This window comes from Ursus maritimus, unplaced genomic scaffold (genome assembly GCF_017311325.1).
Source record: "Ursus maritimus isolate PB19 unplaced genomic scaffold, ASM1731132v1 scaffold_27, whole genome shotgun sequence".
Lineage (NCBI taxonomy): Eukaryota > Metazoa > Chordata > Mammalia > Carnivora > Ursidae > Ursus > Ursus maritimus.
Genome location: NW_024425230.1, coordinates 6,209,201 through 6,226,869, shown reverse-complemented (window position 1 = coordinate 6,226,869; position 17,669 = coordinate 6,209,201). Strand labels below are relative to the sequence as shown.

At 47.2% G+C, this 17,669-nt stretch overlaps 1 protein-coding gene across 2 annotated transcripts in view; it reads left to right on the top strand.

The window, feature by feature from the left end:
- Positions 1–16,767, top strand: part of FAN1 (FANCD2 and FANCI associated nuclease 1) — a 31,494-nt gene extending 14,727 nt beyond the window's left edge. The window contains exons 6-14 of one of the 2 annotated variants that reach the window (XM_040642670.1): positions 2,064–2,195; positions 4,183–4,291; positions 5,458–5,577; positions 8,280–8,444; positions 8,953–9,103; positions 12,130–12,233; positions 12,802–12,996; positions 13,596–13,724; positions 16,505–16,767. In XM_040642670.1, the coding sequence (XP_040498604.1) occupies positions 2,064–2,195; positions 4,183–4,291; positions 5,458–5,577; positions 8,280–8,444; positions 8,953–9,103; positions 12,130–12,233; positions 12,802–12,996; positions 13,596–13,724; positions 16,505–16,642 (1,243 nt within the window). In that variant the 3' untranslated portion in view covers positions 16,643–16,767. The other variant, XM_040642671.1, reaches the window with a different exon arrangement.
- Positions 16,768–17,669: the final 902 nt, after the last annotated feature.

Below are 17,669 nucleotides of genomic sequence, written 5' to 3'. Positions count from 1 at the left end.
TACTGCTGCAGTGGGTGTGAGGGCAATCGGTTTTGTTCTGCTGTTTTGAGGGGGCAGATATGAGGGTGTGTGTGTCCTCCTGCCCTGACAACCGGCAGAAAAGGAGAGGCTGACCGGAATGGAAGAGGGGACAACCAGAGGAGGGTGAGCCGTGGGGAGACCGGAGGGGCTGGGCTCCGGAGCACTGGAGGGAGGGTAGAGGTGGGGGCAGGGGTGAGGCTGCTGTGGTGGGAAGCCGAGAGGGCCCCTCGCATGGCCTCTGTCCCTGTGGGAGAGTCTGATGGGGAAGCATGCCTGCAAGTGTGGCCGGGAAGGCAAAGGTAGGGGCGCAGCAGTCCCGCAGGTTGAGCAGGTGGGCAGGATTCCCAGGGGAGCAGGGCTGGCCTGGCTCTGTGTTTCCTTCAGCACCGTTCAGGCAGCTGGGTCCAGCTCAGAGGAAGTGGTCGGTGTGGACACTGGCACTAGGGTGGGCCCGATGTCCAGTGCGAATTCACCAGTGAGCGGTGGGCTGGTTGACTCCAGGGGGGCACGGACGCCTGCAGGACAGGAGGCGCTGTGGCTGGAGAAGGGGGTCATGGTGGGTGTCGGTGAAGTTGGGGAATGTTGCCATCAGTCAGTGAGCTGGAAGGACTGGAGGTGGAGGTCAGTGAATGAAATGCTCAAAATGGAGATTTTGAGGGTGATGCATCAGAGACAGAGGCTCTGAGCGGCTGTGGGCATATGGGTAGCTGAAGGGAGGTGGGGAGAGGGGTATTGGCCAGGAGGTCTTGAAACTGAGTGTGCTCTTCATCCTCACAGATGGGGAAGTCTCAGGCCATTGTGGCTGGAGACATGAGGCGGAGCAAGACAGAAGACAGGAGGCGGGCCAGTGCCCGCAAGGAGGAGGCACAGGCTTCCAAGGAATGGGGGGCTTTCAAGGAGGGGAGAGTAAGATTTGGAAGCAGCTGGGAAGAAAGGGAGTCTCCACCATCCGTCCCTGGGTAGGAGGGCTGGGGCACGGCAGGAAGGGCAAAGCCGTGTTCTCAGCTGGGGTTTAGAGGAGGTAGAGACATGGAGGGTGGAGGGAAGGGGCTGAGGAAATGGGAGAGGTGCTGCTGAAGGGGCAGTTCCCAGCAGCACTGGAGAGGTGCAGGTGAGATGAGAGCTGGTAACTATTTTCAGTGGCGCTGGAGGTGGACCGGGAGATGAGGCCCCTTGGGGTTGGTCTCAATGGCCCCTTAAAGTGGGGCTTGGTCGGGGCCACAGGGCTGGGAGCGTGGGGGCCGTTCCTGATGCTCCTGACCGTGGAGGAGCTCCTGCGGGGCTGGGCCAGCCTCCGGACACTTCTCCCTGTTGCATTCTCTTTTCTTATCAATCTAAGAATTATCCAGTAGCATCTTATAAGAGAATTAGATCTAAGAGTTCGTGAGCATATTTTTACATTTTAGAGGCAATTTCTTTATTCTTATTTGAGCACGTTTGCCCATAATGATATTTCGTGCTTTTCTTTTAGGTGTGAGTCCAAAATACAAAGACCATGCACTCAAAGTGTCACTTGGGCAAATGTTGTTGTTTTTGGTACCTCAAGATGCAACGAGAAGTTGTCTTTGTTCAGCTGAGTGGTTTCATAACCTCTCAGCACTGCCCTCTCCCAAAGAGTGTCTTCTTGGGCAGCATTTGCTGGGCTACCTCTGACTAAATGACTGTTACCAGACCTACGGCCTAATGTGATTTCAAAGTCAGTTACGTGTTTCTGGGGTTGCTTCCAGATTGGTGAATGAATGAATGAGTACCAAGAATCAGAACTGATGAGCCGATCAATACTACATGTATGTAATGGAACATGTTATGTAATAATACATGAATGTTCTTATCTTTCTAGCTGGGTAGCCTATATTAGTAGTTTCAGGCTACCTCAGGACAGTAATATTATGTTTTGACTAGAATCAGATCTAAATACCCTTCATATTTTCAAAAAACACACTTTTACCGTTCAGAATTAGATCTCGGGGACAGAATGTGGTGTTTGTTATGGGAATGTCCATTCACATTTGAAACTTGGATGGGATGGGATTTTCCCCCAGATATGCAGCCGCCGCGCACATGCTGAGTGACATTTCTACCGCGATGGCCAATGGGAACTGGAAAGAAGCTAACGAGCTCTCTCAGTGTGCGAAAAGTGATTGGAACAAACTGAAAAGCCACCCTTCCTTGAGGTGAGATCTTTTCCAGGTACCTTTCACAATTTACTTATCTACCAGGTTGTTTCGACCACTTGAGGTAATTCTTTTCATGAAGAACTTAGTCCTTTCGTTCTGTGATCAAGTCAGCTGTGCAGTTGAATTCCCCCACTTGCTTTGCATAGTCAGTGTTGTGTGCTGTAGGAGGAAATGTCTGAAAGTCTGAAGTGAATCTTCTATGACTCAGATCACCGTGCAACAAGCATGGGAGTGAACAAATGGCTTTTCGCTTGCCTTCTTTTTTTTTTTAATTGACATATAATTGACATATAACATTGTATTAGTTTCAGGTATACAACATGATGATTTGCTATTTCTCTCTTGCAAAATAATCATCACAGTAAGTCTAGTTAACATCTATCACCATAGTTACAAAATTTTTTTTCTACCCTCAGTAAATTTCAGTTATGCAATACAGTATTATTAACTGTAGTCCTCCTGCTGTGCGTTACATCCCATGGCTTACTTATTTTATTTTATTTTATTTTTTTTTTTTAAGATTTTATTTATTTATTTGACAGAGATAGAGACAGTCAGTGAGAGAGGGAACACAAGCAGGGGGAGTGGGAGAGGAAGAAGCAGGCTCATAGCGGAGGAGCCTGATGTGGGGCTCGATCCCACAACGCCGGGATCACGCCCTGAGCTGAAGGCAGGCACTTAACCGCTGTGCCACCCAGGCGCCCCATGGCTTACTTATTTTATAACTGAAAGTCCGTACCTTTTAATTCCCTTCACCCTTTTTGTGCACCCTCCACCCCCTTAACTCGCCATCTGTTGGTACGTTGGCTCCTCTGAGTATTGGTCGGCTGAATTTAAATTGGGGGGAACCCAGCAGCAGGACAGAGGTGATGAGAGCCATGCTGGATGTGTTCTTCCAATGGAAATTCAAGTAGGTGTTAATCTGAAAAAGAAAACTAAATTAACATTTTCTTTAAAAGATCAAGTACACAGCACACGATTATTTTTTTACTTGATCAATGGGAAACATATTCTGTATTTGTTAAGAAATTTTATTCCTTTATTTTTATATAGGGATGAGAAAAATTTGTGTTGTTAAATAGCTCTTTCAAAAAAAACTTTAGGATATAAAGTTCATACAGAAATGATAATGACTTTAAAATCATTGCCAGGAAGATGACCTTTAAAGTTAGGGGAAAAAAATAACTGAATATTTTGCCCATATTTCATTTAGAAGTATTCTGTAATTCAGACAGAAAATTGAGCCATTCACTTAAAGGCCCTTGTAGAAATGAGATAACCAATGTAGAGTCGCTACTCCTGTGATATCCAGGTACATTGGAAGTTTTCTTATGACAGGTTAGGTAAATTTGTTAACATTTCACACCAAACAGCAAGACAGATGGTTAAAACAAGTTGATAGGTGATTTTCTTCATCAGAGAAAGAGAAGAAATCATAGCCAGGAAGTTAGAGGACTATAGACCAGAGGTTGGTAGACTTTCCTAAAAGGTCAGTTGGTCCGGCCTCTGTGGCAGCTGCTGACCTCTGCTGTCCCCGGGCAGGAGCAGCCCCAGGAGGAATGTGAACGAACGAGAAGTATGCCAACACTATTTATGGACTGAAATTTGAGTTTCATATAATTTTCATAGGCCACAGACTGTTATTCTCCTTTTGATTTATTTTAACCATTGCAAAATGCGAAAACGGTGCTTAGTCTGCAGGGACATTCAGAATCAGCTTGGTGGGCCCAGGATTTGGCCTTGGTTTGTTGAGCTCCAGCTTAGAAGGTTTCTGGTTGTTCTTATTTTACCCACTGAGTGCCCCAGGAAATGGTGGCTGGCTAGAAGAATGTAGGTTTGTGGTGTGGAAAATTGTGAACAATTGACAGTATTTGGAATATATCTTTTTAAAAGCTAAGAATTCAGTCTGTTTTGTCACTTCTTATAATTGTCTTGCCACGAATAAATCAGATTGCTAAACTGCTGGTGTCCGTCTTCATTTTAGATACCATGAGAATTTACCACTCTTTCTGCGCTGTTTTACTGTTGGGTGGATTTATACCAGGATTTTGTCTCGGACTGTTGAAATATTGCAGCGACTCCACATGTATGAGGTTAGAGCACAAGCCCCGACCCCTGGCTTACTGATACGTCAGCGCTAAGCTGTGCGGGAGAGCCTGCCCGTCAGCATTTTCCACATATTTGGTCAGCGTACAGTAATGTCACGAAAGCATGCTTGATGTGGGCCGCCCGCGGTCTGCAGGGTTATTGGGAGACGGCCGAAGAGGACCAACCGTTTTGTCTGCCTGTGAGTTGCTGTGCAAGCACCCGAATGGCCTGGGGGTCCTGGATGGAGCCGTGCAGGGAGCCCCAGACTGAGTGTCTGCAGCCTGAGCCTGGGTCTCTGTCAAGACTCCACGTGTGACCTGGGAGGTCTCAGAAAGCTGTGAGGTGGAGACCTTGCATGTGCTTGTGTTTCCCTGACAACTGGCGTGGTCTGCCTGGAAATAATTTAAAATCACAAATCAGAGATTTGGTCTTATCCCTCCTGTACAAAACATTGTGAGATTGCCAGAGTTAACTTTTGTTATGATAACATTTATGGAAAAATGCCGTTTTACAAAGAGGATACACAGAACTTGGGCTTCCTGACATGGGTCCACGAAACCCAAGAGGACCCATGGGATTGGTGTTGGGGAGTCTGTGAACCCCACAATTGCAAGTATATGGGGGTTTCTGCTGCACTGTCTGAGGGGAATCATTAGATGTTGAAAGAGGTCCATGAACCACAAAAACTGAACAGGTGTGTATAAATCTAGACCCGAAAGTCTCCCTGTTGAGCTAGGGTGTTTGGATGAAGACTCCACTCATTACTGTCTGCTCGCCCTGTTCCTCACGCCATCGCCCCGTGCCCTGCCGTGTCCCCAGAAGCATGTAGGCGTGCAGCCCCAGACCATGCTCAGCTGCCTGGAACTTGGTTGTGTGCGGCCCTGCGCCAGTTGACTTGGTGTGCAGAGAACATCATGCATGTTCACAGAGCTCCGTACGCTCACTCACTGGTTGGCAGGAGACCTGGGAGAAAAGTAGGGATGTCTCAGGCTCAGGCCTGCTCCAGAGGGATGTCTTAGAGTCCTGTTCTCATTCCAGGGTCCTTGGCCTCCTTTTAGGATGGGAGATGGGCTTTCTAAATGTACTTTGCCAACCTTATTGGTTACTAAATGTAATTACTTTTTTTGGAGTGTACGAGTCTAATGAACTTTCTTTGTTGTTGTTGGAACAGGAAGCAGTCAAGGAACTTGAAAGCCTCTTGTCCCAGAGGGTTTATTGTCCTGACAGCAGAGGCCGGTGGTGGGATAGACTGGCTCTCAACTTACACCAGCACTTGAAACGCCTTGAACCGGTATTCAGTAACCAGATATACCTGAGCCTTCTTTAACTTCTGCATAAGTTAAAATACATAGCCAGCTATTAATACCTTAGAAACCTAAATGTAGGGGCGCCTGGGTGGCTCGGTCGTTAAGCATCTGCCTTCGGCTCAGGGCGTGATCCCGGCGTTCTGGGATCGAGCCCCACATCAGGCTCCTCTGCTAGGAGCCTGCTTCTTCCTCTCCCACTCCCCCTGCTTGTGTTCCCTCTCTCGCTGGCTATCTCTCTCTCTGTCAAATGAATAAAATCTTTAAAAAAAAAGAAAAAAAAGAAACCTAAATGTAATGAGAATATATTTTTTTAACATTCTTCTTTTGTCTCTGTTCCTCCAACCCCCCAAATGCTAACAAAAGCATTACAACAAAGACAGGACAGTTTTTTTCTTCTCTGATTTGGGAGATGGGTTGGTAGTGGGCTCTGTGTTGGGGTTTAGGAATTAGGGGAGCAGGAGAGTTAGAGGTCCCTGTCCTCAGCAGGTGCTTTCAAGGAAGGTGCTTTTTGTTTTGGAAATGGTGACTTTATTCATTTGTTGCGTGGGACCTCCACGTAGAAAGTCTGGTGAAAGATGTTTCCTTCCACTGGGAAGTGCGTTGTCTGCCGAATGCTGAGCAGGCCACCTTCTCCTCTGGGCACTGGTATTCTCTGGCAGGGATCTTCTCTGGGGTCCTGGATTCTGGTTGCCACCAGGCCTCAGCAGGGCAGGGCCTCCAAAGGCAGCTTCTGCAGAGCCCAGAGGTGACAGTGGCTCTTTGTGTGGCTGCCTGGGGTTCCTCGCTGCCAACCTTGCGTTTGCGCTGAACGGAGGGGACCGTGCCTCTGGAAGCTTTTGTTTTTTCCAGTGGCAACATTAAGTGAATCAGGGTGATGTGGAGGTGGAAAAGTTGACCATGGGTGTGGAAATAGGACATACTATTTTTACTGCCTTAAACTGAAAAAGTTCCTTGTTACCTAAAGTGCTTCGAGCTGGTGAAAGCTGTTTCCTTTCTTGGGGTGGGTGTGGCGCTTCCTTACCTCTCTGCGTTTGCTCAGGCTGAAGTAGCCGGAGACAAGAGAGGCTGTGTTTATGCTGCCTCTTTCTCTCCCTGAAAGAAAGGTTCCAAAGGGTCTGGATTTCCCCCTGGTTCACAGTTCTACCAATAGGAGCTTTTGCTCAGGCGCACAGAGGTAGACAGCCATGGAGGTATTTTTGAGATTGACGGAAAATCCTAGTTCCTTTTAGCCTTTTCTCAAAGGTCTTCCTGGCCACACTCACAGTCTTCATCGTTTTGTTACTGTCCGTTCATTTCTTTACATCCATCTCGGTGGAGGAATCTGTCAGCAGAGCGCGAAGCGCTGGCCAGTCCTCCCTGTGGAGGGGTTCACAGAGCCGCATCCGTGTCTCCGTCCCTCTTCCTTGGTCCTTTGACCATTCCGCTCCTGATGGCCTGCTCTTTCACTGAGTTTCAGGGTGTTTTTTTGTTCGTTTGTTTTTTACTTTTTATTCTCGTATTGTAGTAACTAATATATAACAGTTCGGTGGCATTAGTTATAATCACAGTGTTTGTGCCAACATCGCCCCTATTTCTAGACTTTGTCATCGCTCCAAACAAGCTCTGTAGCCAGCCAGTCGTGGCTCCTTGTTCTGTCCCCCCACAGCCCCTGGTAATCGCTCATCTACTGTCTGTTTCTATGGATTCGCCTGTTCTAGATAGTTCCTGTATTTGGTCTTTCGTGTCTCTGGCTTATTTCACTCAGCAGCTTGTTCTCCAGGTTTATCCATGTTGGAGGAAGTATCAGAATTCCCTTCCTTTTCAAGGCTGAATAATATTCCATTGTCTGGACACGCCATGTTTTGTCTGTCCTCTCATCTCAACATGGGCACTTGGCTCGCTTCCACTTTTGGCTTTTATGAATAACGCTGCTTATGAACATGGGTGTACAAATATCTGTTTGAAATGCCGCTCTCGGTTCTTCTGGGTATACCCGGTCCCCAGATGTGGCGTTGCTGGGTCACACGGTAATTCTGTGTTTAGCTTTTTGAGGACTCCAGCATTGACCTCCAGAGTGTGGAATCATTCTTTCGTTCCTGCATCACACCTGCGTTCCAGTTTCTCCCACATCCTTGTCAGCACTTACTGTTTTCCTTGTTTCTGAGTATAGTCATCCTATTAGGCGTGAAGTGGTATGCTATGGTATTTTCAGTACTTTTGTTTTTTTGTCCAATTCTGAATAACCTTAGGAAATGCATTTAAGTTCTCCAAACCCAAGGTTCTCCTGTAAATGAGGACTCCGGGCCAGCTCTGTGGTTCTTGAGTGCCCCCAAGCATTAAAAGTAGCAGGATGATGGGGTGCCTGGCTGGCTCAGTCAGTAAAGCAGGCGACTCTTGATCTCCGGGTCAGGAGTTCAGGCCCCATGTAGGATGGGAGTAGGCATGGAGCCTACTTAAAAATAAATAAATAAATAAATAAATAAATAAATAAATAAATAAATAAAGGGAGGGAGGAAGGAAGGAAGAAGAAATGTAGCAGAATGAGATAAAAGGAAACATCCTTTATCCCTGGAAGTATTGCTTTGCCCATTTGCTAATTAGCAAAACTGAGTAATTAATTAACAGTGGGGTTTCCTGTCACGTTAAATTAGCAGATGCTGCCATGAGGTCTTTCAGGATCCTGATGTGGGACCATGTTCTTTGCTAGGCTATTAAGTGCATCACAGAAGGGCTGGCAGATCCGGAAGTCAGGACCGGACATCGTCTTTCACTTTATCAGAGAGCTGTGCGCCTGAGAGAGTCTCCGAGCTGCCAGAAGTACAGGCACCTCTTCCATCAGCTACCGGAAGTAACTGTGGGTGACGTTAAACATGTAAGTAAATATCCTTTGGGCACTTTGGACTTAAATGCATATGCTCGTTTTTCTCCTGAATGGAAACAGCCTAAGAAGAGTTTTTTGTGTGCATTTTCTTTTAGGCTTAGAAAACTGTAGTGCTCGTTTAGGACAGGACTCCGTTTTCACACCAGTGCCTCCTGCATCAGAAGTTGGGCTGGCCGAGGGGTTGGTCTGCTCGTGCCCTGGGTTGAGTGACTTTCTGTAAAACTCCTGAGTTAGAAGCTCACAGCCTTTGCCAGTGTCTGCTGCTTGGTCGGGGTGCCCAGAGAGCAGCTTTGGGGACCATGTCCTCCCACCCCCGGGGCCAGGGTAGTGACCTGTCCACACCCTCGCAGGCACCAGAGTGTGGGTCACGTGGCCTTGGACTCTGCTGAGAATAGGTGGCTTGGGGGAACGTAGGAAGGTATGTCCTTAGGACATGAAAGTCAGGTTTGCAGGGACTGTGGCTCGAGCGAGGCTGATGGATGTTCTGCTGCCGTCTCAGGTGACCATCACCGGCCGGCTGTGCCCGCAGCGCGGGATGGGCAAGTCTGTGTTCGTGATGGAGGCTGGGGGGCCCACCGCCCCTGCCACAGTCCTGTGCTCCGTGGAGGAAGTGGCCCTGGCCTATTACAGACGCAGTGGCTTCGACCAGGGTAAGTAGCGCACAGCGTTTTTCCTGGCCCGGTCCCTGGTGATGGTTTGTCAGCAGCGGGTGGCTGCTGTCTCCGTCCTGCTGCAGTGGAAGATGCTGCTGACCTGGGAGGGTGTGGAAAGGGATTTTACTCACTATAGTTGTTAAAGGCCATCTTCTTCCATTTAACCAGCATCTACCACCCAAGGCCTGTGAGGAGCAGTGCTTTCTGGTGGGATGTTAGAAGCAAGTGGGACTGGTTTTGCTCTCAGAAAGCTTGTGTTGGGCCTGGGAGGAGAAGAGAGGGCAGAGGACTCCCAGGAGTGCTGCCTGGTAGCAAAGCCCGTTAGAGGAGGTAGGAGCTGTGGAGCTGGGCCAGGCTGTTCTGGAAGGAGTGAGTGGGCCTCATAATCAGCTAACAACCTTAAGAGGATTGAAGGACCAAGTCCTGGGATGGCATAGCACCAGAAGAACCAGAGAAATGGCTAGAAAGAGCAGTGTTTTGTTTTTGTTTTCTTTTTTGTGTGTTTTTTATTGAAATTCTAGTTCGTTAACATACAGGGTATATTAACACAGGAGCAGCAAAGCATTTTGTTTTGTTTTTAAATAATTATCTCTTGGGTCTTCTGGCATTCCTGGTGTTTGTGTTTATCCGCATCAGCCCTCTTCCCTCTTACTCTCGTTTTGATTTTGCTCTCAGAGAATGAGTGCTTTATCTGAGGCCCAGGAAAAGAGGAGATGTTGGGAATTTGCCTTCTGATGACTGTCCTTAGCAAAGTGTAGTACTGACTAGAACAAGTCAAATCGAACGCTGTGAGAGAGGAATTGCAGAGGAAGCGCCCGTCTGCCCCACCAGAGACAAGGGGGAGGGCAGTTCTCTTGGAGGGTCCCACTCTAGTCGTTTTTTCTTTTTTAAAACTTTATTATGGAAGCTGTTGTACATGCCTTTGTACAAAAGCGGAGAGGTGCAGTCAGCGCCGTGTACTGCCCAGCGGCGGTGTTCCTTCTGCCCTCCCCACGCTCAGACCTTGAGGGCCAGCCCTGGACATGGGCCCACGTGCTCACTCCCGGCGGGGCCCTCGAAGCCCAACCTTCATCCAGGCAGGAGTCCACTCCGCCCCGCCGAGGGGTCACCAGGATTACAAACACGCTGATACCTTCAAATACATGAAAATCAGGACATTATTTCTCTTGAGTATTATGTCGGCGTTCAGGAGGTTAATGAGGACCACAGAACGGTGACGAGTGTGCGAACGGTTAAGGGTAATCTGTGTGGTATCTTTCTTACCCACAGGGAAGGGAGATGCTATAAGGGGAGAAGTACAAAGCCCAGTGAAGACAGAGACACCACAGACCCGAAAGGTTAGAAATAAAAGAACAGAATGAGCAGCTGTCCCCAGAGAAGCCATAGGAGACACATAAACGGGGCAGTCGAGGGCGAAGGGCACGGATATTAGGGCGTGTGGTGGGCAGGCTGTGAGGCGAACACAGCGGAATGCTTTTTTAGCCATGAGCCTGAAAACAGACGATTCCATTTCCAGAGTATAAAATATTTTTATATAAAATATTTTCTTCATTTATTAAAATTGATGCAGTGAAAATGAGCAGAACCCTTGCTGTCTTCTGTTTGAGAGGAGATTTGGAGTAAGGTCAATCTTAAGCTCCCTTCAGGGCAGTTTATTTCGGAGTTACTCAGAAGGAGCTCACCAAAAATGATTTAGCTTCCAATACAAATGCATGCTGTAGACCACTGAGGAGTGCAGAAATTCTGACCGCCAGTGTTCCTGCCTGAAGAGGGGACAGTGTGCACGCCAGGACAGAAAGCAGGCTGGAAATCGAGAGGCAGCATTACCCCTGGCTGGGCAGGAGCCCGGGATCCCAGTGTAGAGCTTGCTGGTGAGAAGGGCTCGGCTCCAGCCCAGAGGCCTGCGTGAGATCTGGTTGTTCCTGCTCCTTTTTTCATCTCTGAGACAGGCTGCAAGGACAAGGGGCTAGAACTGAGAGGGGGACAGAAGGCACAGCCTCAGCGACTCAGTATGGAGGGGGCCTGGCCATGCTGCTTCTGACGGAGGCTCTGGTCTGTGTACTTTTGTACGGGATCCACGTGCGGGCACAGCCTGGTCTGTGTGGCACTGTGACCTTGTGCAGACTGGAACAGGGCCCACCAGCCAGAGGAGCCCTTCTTCCTGCCTATTGGGACAGGGTCGTGGGGTCAGCACCTCCTTTGGCCAAGGTCATAATGTGAGAAGAGAGGCGCCCACATGGCCACCATCGCTGGTCAGGCGTGTTGAAGTGCAGAGGACTTGCACTGGGAGACAGGTCTGTGTGCTGTGCCAAGACCGAGCCCCTGGTCTCCTCAGTTCTGCTATGACACCTACGTGGCCTGGCCCTGGTCGATTGAGCTCGTGGCCCAATCAGTACAGTTTGTATGTGGTGTGAGGGAGGGGTCTGAGTTAGGTGTTCTATGAGGTGGAAGTTTCTAGAAGACCCACAAATCTCAGAAACACTGGGCACGCTTGTCCAGGACAAAGCAGTGGAATGCTAGGTCCAGTGAGGTGGATGGAGACAGCACCTGGTAGGTCAGAGGGCACGGGCTGCCGGGTGCTGGTCTGTCTCCGATAGATCTGTTCTGGGAAGCCTTTCTGCAAGTGTGGCGAAGGGGCCCTGCACCGGAGCCCCGCGCAGCGTTCTTAGCCCACCCACACCCACCAGATTGAACCCGTGAAGCCTGAGGAGGGAATATGCTTTTATTTATTTATCTTTAAACACGTTCCTTACATTTCTCACTAAAGTTGGAGAACTGCTACTTATTGGCTCTGAAATGTGTATTTGAGTTTTCTCGTAATTACTAAGATTTTTGCTTTTAAACGAGCCTTCTGTATATAAGCAGTGTAATGTAAACAAATGAGCTAGAAATGGCAAGAAAACAGCATTTGCATTTGAAACTAAAATGTATTATTTCCTTCAAATTGAGTAAGCAGTAGGTTATGGTGATGGTTTTTGAAAAACAGAAAAACCTGACTCCTGTTTGTGTGGGCTTTGTCTTAGGGATTCACGGGGAAGGGTCCACCTTCAGCACGCTGTGTGGCCTCCTCCTGTGGGACATAATCTTCATGGACGGGATACCGGACGTCTTCAGAAACGCCTACCAGGTGCTCAAGTGACGCCCTGCCTGGCGTGTGCTTCTTTTAGGCGAGCAGATGCTTCTGCACTTTGTGACTCTTGCCCACCCATGTGCTGTGTGTCTGCAGCCATCAGAAACCTGCCAGCGACGGTCTGGGATGGTGCTAAGTCTCTGTAAGAATAGTTGTTAATTTTACATTCAGAGTCATAGATCTTAAAATGTAAGTCTGTTCAGTGTTCAACTTGAACCTACTTTACCTTCATTCGACTGGAAACTTGTAGTGGGGGTTGCTTCAGCTTCAACCTTGACCAGTCTCCTGCCAGGGCCCGGCGCCCTTGCGTGTGCTGTCGCACGCGCCTGCTGAGAGCGCCACTGATGTAAACTGAAGGCTCTTTTCACCCATTACGACTCTGACAAACTAGGGCAATACGTGGCTTTATGTTTAGATTACCTAGATCATTTTTACATATCTTTTGAGAAGAATGTGTCAATGTAATCAGATTGGCCAGTTTCCAGATTTTATGGGTATTGGGTGTTCTTCTGATGAACGGTTCTGTCCCGGCACAGTACGAGAGCTTGTTTTCCCTGTGACGTAGGCCTCCCCGCTGGACTTGTGCACAGACAGCTTCTTCGCCAGCCGGGGGCCGGCCATCGAGGCCAGGCTGCAGCAGATTCACAGTGCGCCTGCCGAGAGCCTGCGAGCCTGGCTGGCAGCCGCGTGGCAGGCCCAGGAAGGCAGAGTGGCTTCCATCGTCAGCTGGGATCGCTTTGCTTCTCTTCAGCAGGCTCAGGTGAAAATCGGCGGGAGGCTTTGGTCAGAAAGGAACCCCTCCCAGTGCCAGGTGTCCTTTTGGCAAGATCTGCGTACATGTGTGTACGTGTGTGTGCACATGTTTCTGTATGTGACGGCGCCTCTGCATACATCTGTGTAGATGAGAATCCCCTAGTTCAGATGCCGCTGGTAACAGTGGGACATGTCAGGGCACAAAATAATCCCAGGGATGCCTTCTTCCCCTTAGCTGACAGCTTCCCTTTGCCTGACCTGTGACCCTCAGCAGGGAGGATGTTTTCCTGTCCCTGCAACTACTGGCCTTTGTCACTGTCATATTCCTGAGTATTTACATCAAATTCCCCCTTCCTCAGCTGTTCCCCAGGGTTTTCCTGGCTGGACAGAAGTCTGACTGACCGAAGGAAACCTGATTTCCCAGAGCTTGCCAGTGGGCATTTTGGCTGGCGGCTTGGCGGACCTGGCCCAAGAGGCAGAATGACCCCTGCTGTCCTTGGAATCCATTTCTGTGGAATTACAGTTTTCTCCATCTCGTGGTCAGTGAAAGTATTTCAGGATCTCTGTCATAAGGAATGGCTAACCATTCACGTATTTTGTGTTCAGGATCTCGTTTCCTGCTTGGGCGGCCCCGTCCTCAGTGGTGTGTGCCGGCGCCTGGCTGCGGACTTTCGACACTGCCGAGGGGGCCTCCCCGACCTGGTGGTGTGGAACTCCCAGAGTCGTCGCTTTAAGGTCAGTTGCGCCAAAAGGAAAGTCCTATTTCTACAGTAATTTTATTAGCAGCTTAATCAAAGGCTACAATCTAGGCATTTCTTTCGTGATTATTGGCAAGATTGAGTCCCTCGAAAGCTGTTGGACCAAAGGCCACGCACGGATCCTTGGTGGCTGTTGATGGGGCCCTCCTCCTCAGCCCCTCCTGTGGGCTCCTTTGCTCTCCACCATGCAGCCCTCCACTTGGCAGCTCATTCATCAGAGCAGGCAGGTGAGGAGAGCCAGAGTGTGACTAAGACGGGAGTCAGTCTCTTATAACCTGATCTCAGAGAGGACATTCCATCAGTTCTGCTGTATTCTTCTGTTAGAAGCAAGTCGCAGATTCCAGCACCCCCTCCAAGGGAAGGGATTCTGCAGGTGTAGACACCAGGAGGCTGAGATGACCGAGAGCTGTTCTCTAAGCTCCCCAGCAGTGAGGGCCTTGCCACGTGTTCTAAGCTCAGGGCCACCCTTGCCTCACGCTGGTTCTCCCTGCTGCCCATCCCAGGTTGGTTTTTATTACTGAGTTCTGAGATTAAAAAAAATTCTGGATACAAGTCCTGTACCAGATATATTTCATCCCAGGCTGTGGCTTATCATTCCATTCTCATAATAGTGTCTTTTGAAGAGCAGAAATTTTAAATTTTGGTCAAGTCCAGCTTCTCTGTTCTTTAACGGATCATGCTTTTGGAGTCATGGGACCTCTCGGACTGAGACTGTGGATTTGTGTACTTCTTGCAGTTCTATCCAGTTTGCTTCATATGTTTTGAAGCTCTGTGATTAGATGTATAAACTTGAAGGCCTGTCACATCCTCTTGATGAGTCGATCTCTTCATCATTGTGAAATGACCCTCTTTTATTCCTGGTAGTGTTCTCCACTCAGAAATCAACTGGTATTAATAAATAGCCACTCCAGCTTTCTTTTGATTAGTGCTAATAGGACATATCTTTTTCTGTTCTCTTACTTTTAACTTATTTCATCTTTAATGGGTTTCTTGTAGGCAGCATTATAGCTGGGTCTGACTTTTAAATTCAGTTTGACAGCCTCTTGCCTTTTAATTTGTTATTTGGACCATTTACATTTGATGTAATTATTCATGATTGGCTTTAAAGCTACCACCTTGCTACTTGTTTCCTGTTTGTCCAGCTCTCGTTTTCCTTTTCTCACCTTTTTCTACCTTTTTTTTCTTTTTAAAGATTGTATTCTAATCCTTAGTTGGCTTGTTAGCTATAATTCTTTGTTGTAAGTGGTCGCTCCAGTGTGGACAGTTGTAGATCTGAATCTTCCTGTCTTTCAAGTGATGTTATGCGATTCCATGTGTAGTATTCCATAACAAGAATGTTTTTATATCTCCTCTCCTGGCCTTTGTACTGTTCATACGTCATATTTCTACATGTTATAAACTCTACATTTTTTTGCTTTCTACAGTTGATTTAAGAATCTTTATAATTACTCACATAGATACAGATTATTTTTCCTCCCCTAGATACAAATTTTTTTTTTCAAAGATTGATTTGAGAGAGAGAGAACACGAGCAGGGGGAGGGGTAGAGGAAGAGGGAGAGAGAGGGAGAGAATCCTCAAGCCTCTGCTGAGCAGGGAGCCCGATGCGGGGCTTGATCCCAGGACCCTGAGATCATGACCTGAGCCAAAATCAAAAGAGTCGACGCTCAACTGACTGAGCCACCCAGGTGCTCCCTAGATAAAAATTCTTACCGCTTGTTATTCCTTTGTAAAGATCCAGATTTCTACGTGCTGTTGTCCTCCTTCTGCTTGAAGAACTTTAACACTTCTTGAAATGGAGGACTGCTAGTAATGACCATTTAGGTTTTCTATGTCTGAGTCTTTATTTCATCTTTGCTTTTGAAAGGTATTTTCTCTGAGGAAAAAATTCTGTGTTGATAGTTTTTTTCTTTATTTTGAAATACTGGTCCATTGTCCTCTACCTTGCATTGTTTTTTAATGATAAATGTGTAGTCTTTCCCTTTAGGCTTTAAAAAGTTCTAGCTGCTTTTAGAATATTCCCTTTATCACCAATTATGCAATTTAATCATGTTTCTTTGTGTAGTGTTATGTTTCTGTGCTTGGGGTTCACTGATCTTTGGGTTTATAGTTTCCATCCAATTTGGAAAATCCAGATAGGTTTTATTGCTGTTTCGAAGTTCAGTGATCTGCAGTGACTAGAACTGACACAGTTCCACCCTCACGGAGCTGCTGTGTAACAGTCTTGTCTTCTGTAAAATGCCGTGGAGGGAGTGCACGGGAAGGACCCTGCTTAGAGATGTGCCGGACCTCTCTGAGGTGAATTTAAGCTGAGCATTGAAGGGCAAGAAGTCAGACATGTGAGGAACAGCAAGAAATGTCCTGGGCAGAGGGAACAGCAAGCGTACGGAAGGGCCCTTCAGTTGCAAAGAGGTTGGCAGGAGCTCTGGACTGGTTGGCAGGGTCCAGACCATAGTTTTGTAGGTGATGGCAAAAGTTTGGATTTAACTGCAAATAGAAGATAATCAAAGGGTTTTTAAGCAGGGGATCAATAATCTAGTGCATGCTTTATTTTTCAACTGCAGATTCAGAATCCATTTACTAATTCTCTGTAAAGAACTGCCTACTTTCTTCGGAATAATTCTCAGTGAATTTCATACGTATGTCTTTGTTTTATGTATGTTAAGTAGAGCAGTAGAAGTGAAAACTACTCTAGTGTACTTGGCTATTCTGTTTCAGGAAGATACTAATAACTAACTTTTTAAACACTTACATTCCAGCTGGTGGAAGTTAAAGGCCCCAATGATCGTCTTTCACATAAGCAAATGCTCTGGTTGGATGAACTGCAGAAGCTGGGGGCCGACGTAGAAGTCTGCCACGTGGTTGCCGTGGGAGCTAAGAGCAAAAGCCTCACTTAACTGAGAGCTGTGGAGTTGGGGGTGTCTGGTGACACATGGGTTGATTTTCAAATGCATAAAACATCATTACATTTTATTTAACTTTGATTTTGTTAGGTCAGTAATAAACCGGAGAGTTTAACTCATCATTGTACCGTGTCTGTGTCATAAAACTTGGTCTTAGCTTGAATGTACTCACTGATTACACATAGCAGGTAATGAATTTTCTAGAAGGTCAGAGCCTTGGTGGCCATTTTAGGAAATGGATGCATCTATGTTATTAAACTAGACTTGCAAAACAGCTGGCAAAAATCCAAACAAATGGGATGTTTCACAGCTTTTTGTCTTTTATAAAAGTAGCATACCCAATGTTTCTAGTAAGTACATTGGAGAGACTGAATTTAAGGTTTTCTATAGTACCCTGATACACTCAACTCTTAAACATTCTTGTTTTATGATTATCTAAGAAGGATACAAACAAATGAAAATTCTCTGAGAATTAAAAACAAATTTTCATTAAGTTCCTTAACTTTTAACTTGCTCTTACTAATTGGGCCTAGATCATCAAAGGAATGAACAGTCTTTATCAAAGGCAACTGTTCCTTTTCATTCCTAACCTCCCTAATGACTAGAGGAGCAATTTTCTGTATAGATGGTGTAAATGCAACAGGGCTATTCGTAAGAGCCCTAGGCCAAGGAAGGTGTATGGTAGGAAGGCAACTAACCAGAATGATAGGACCAGGAGTCCAGGACGGGAACCCCAGTCTCCCCACAGACTAGTTCTGAGGCCTTCTTAGGGAAATGTTACTCCCAGCTTGGTAATTTATTGACTGAAAGGACAGGTTAGGGCAGGTCCATTAATACCCACATGGCCTTAACTACAGCCAGTTCTGAATCGATGTTAAAAATGTTACCGATCACTACCTTGCTTTAGAGCAGGCAAAAACCTGAGTGGATGACGCGCCCTAGCTGGAAGAAGATGCCTTCGCTTCTTGAATCACTGCGTTCTTGCAGATGGTTTCACACTGAAAACACAACAACCAATTTC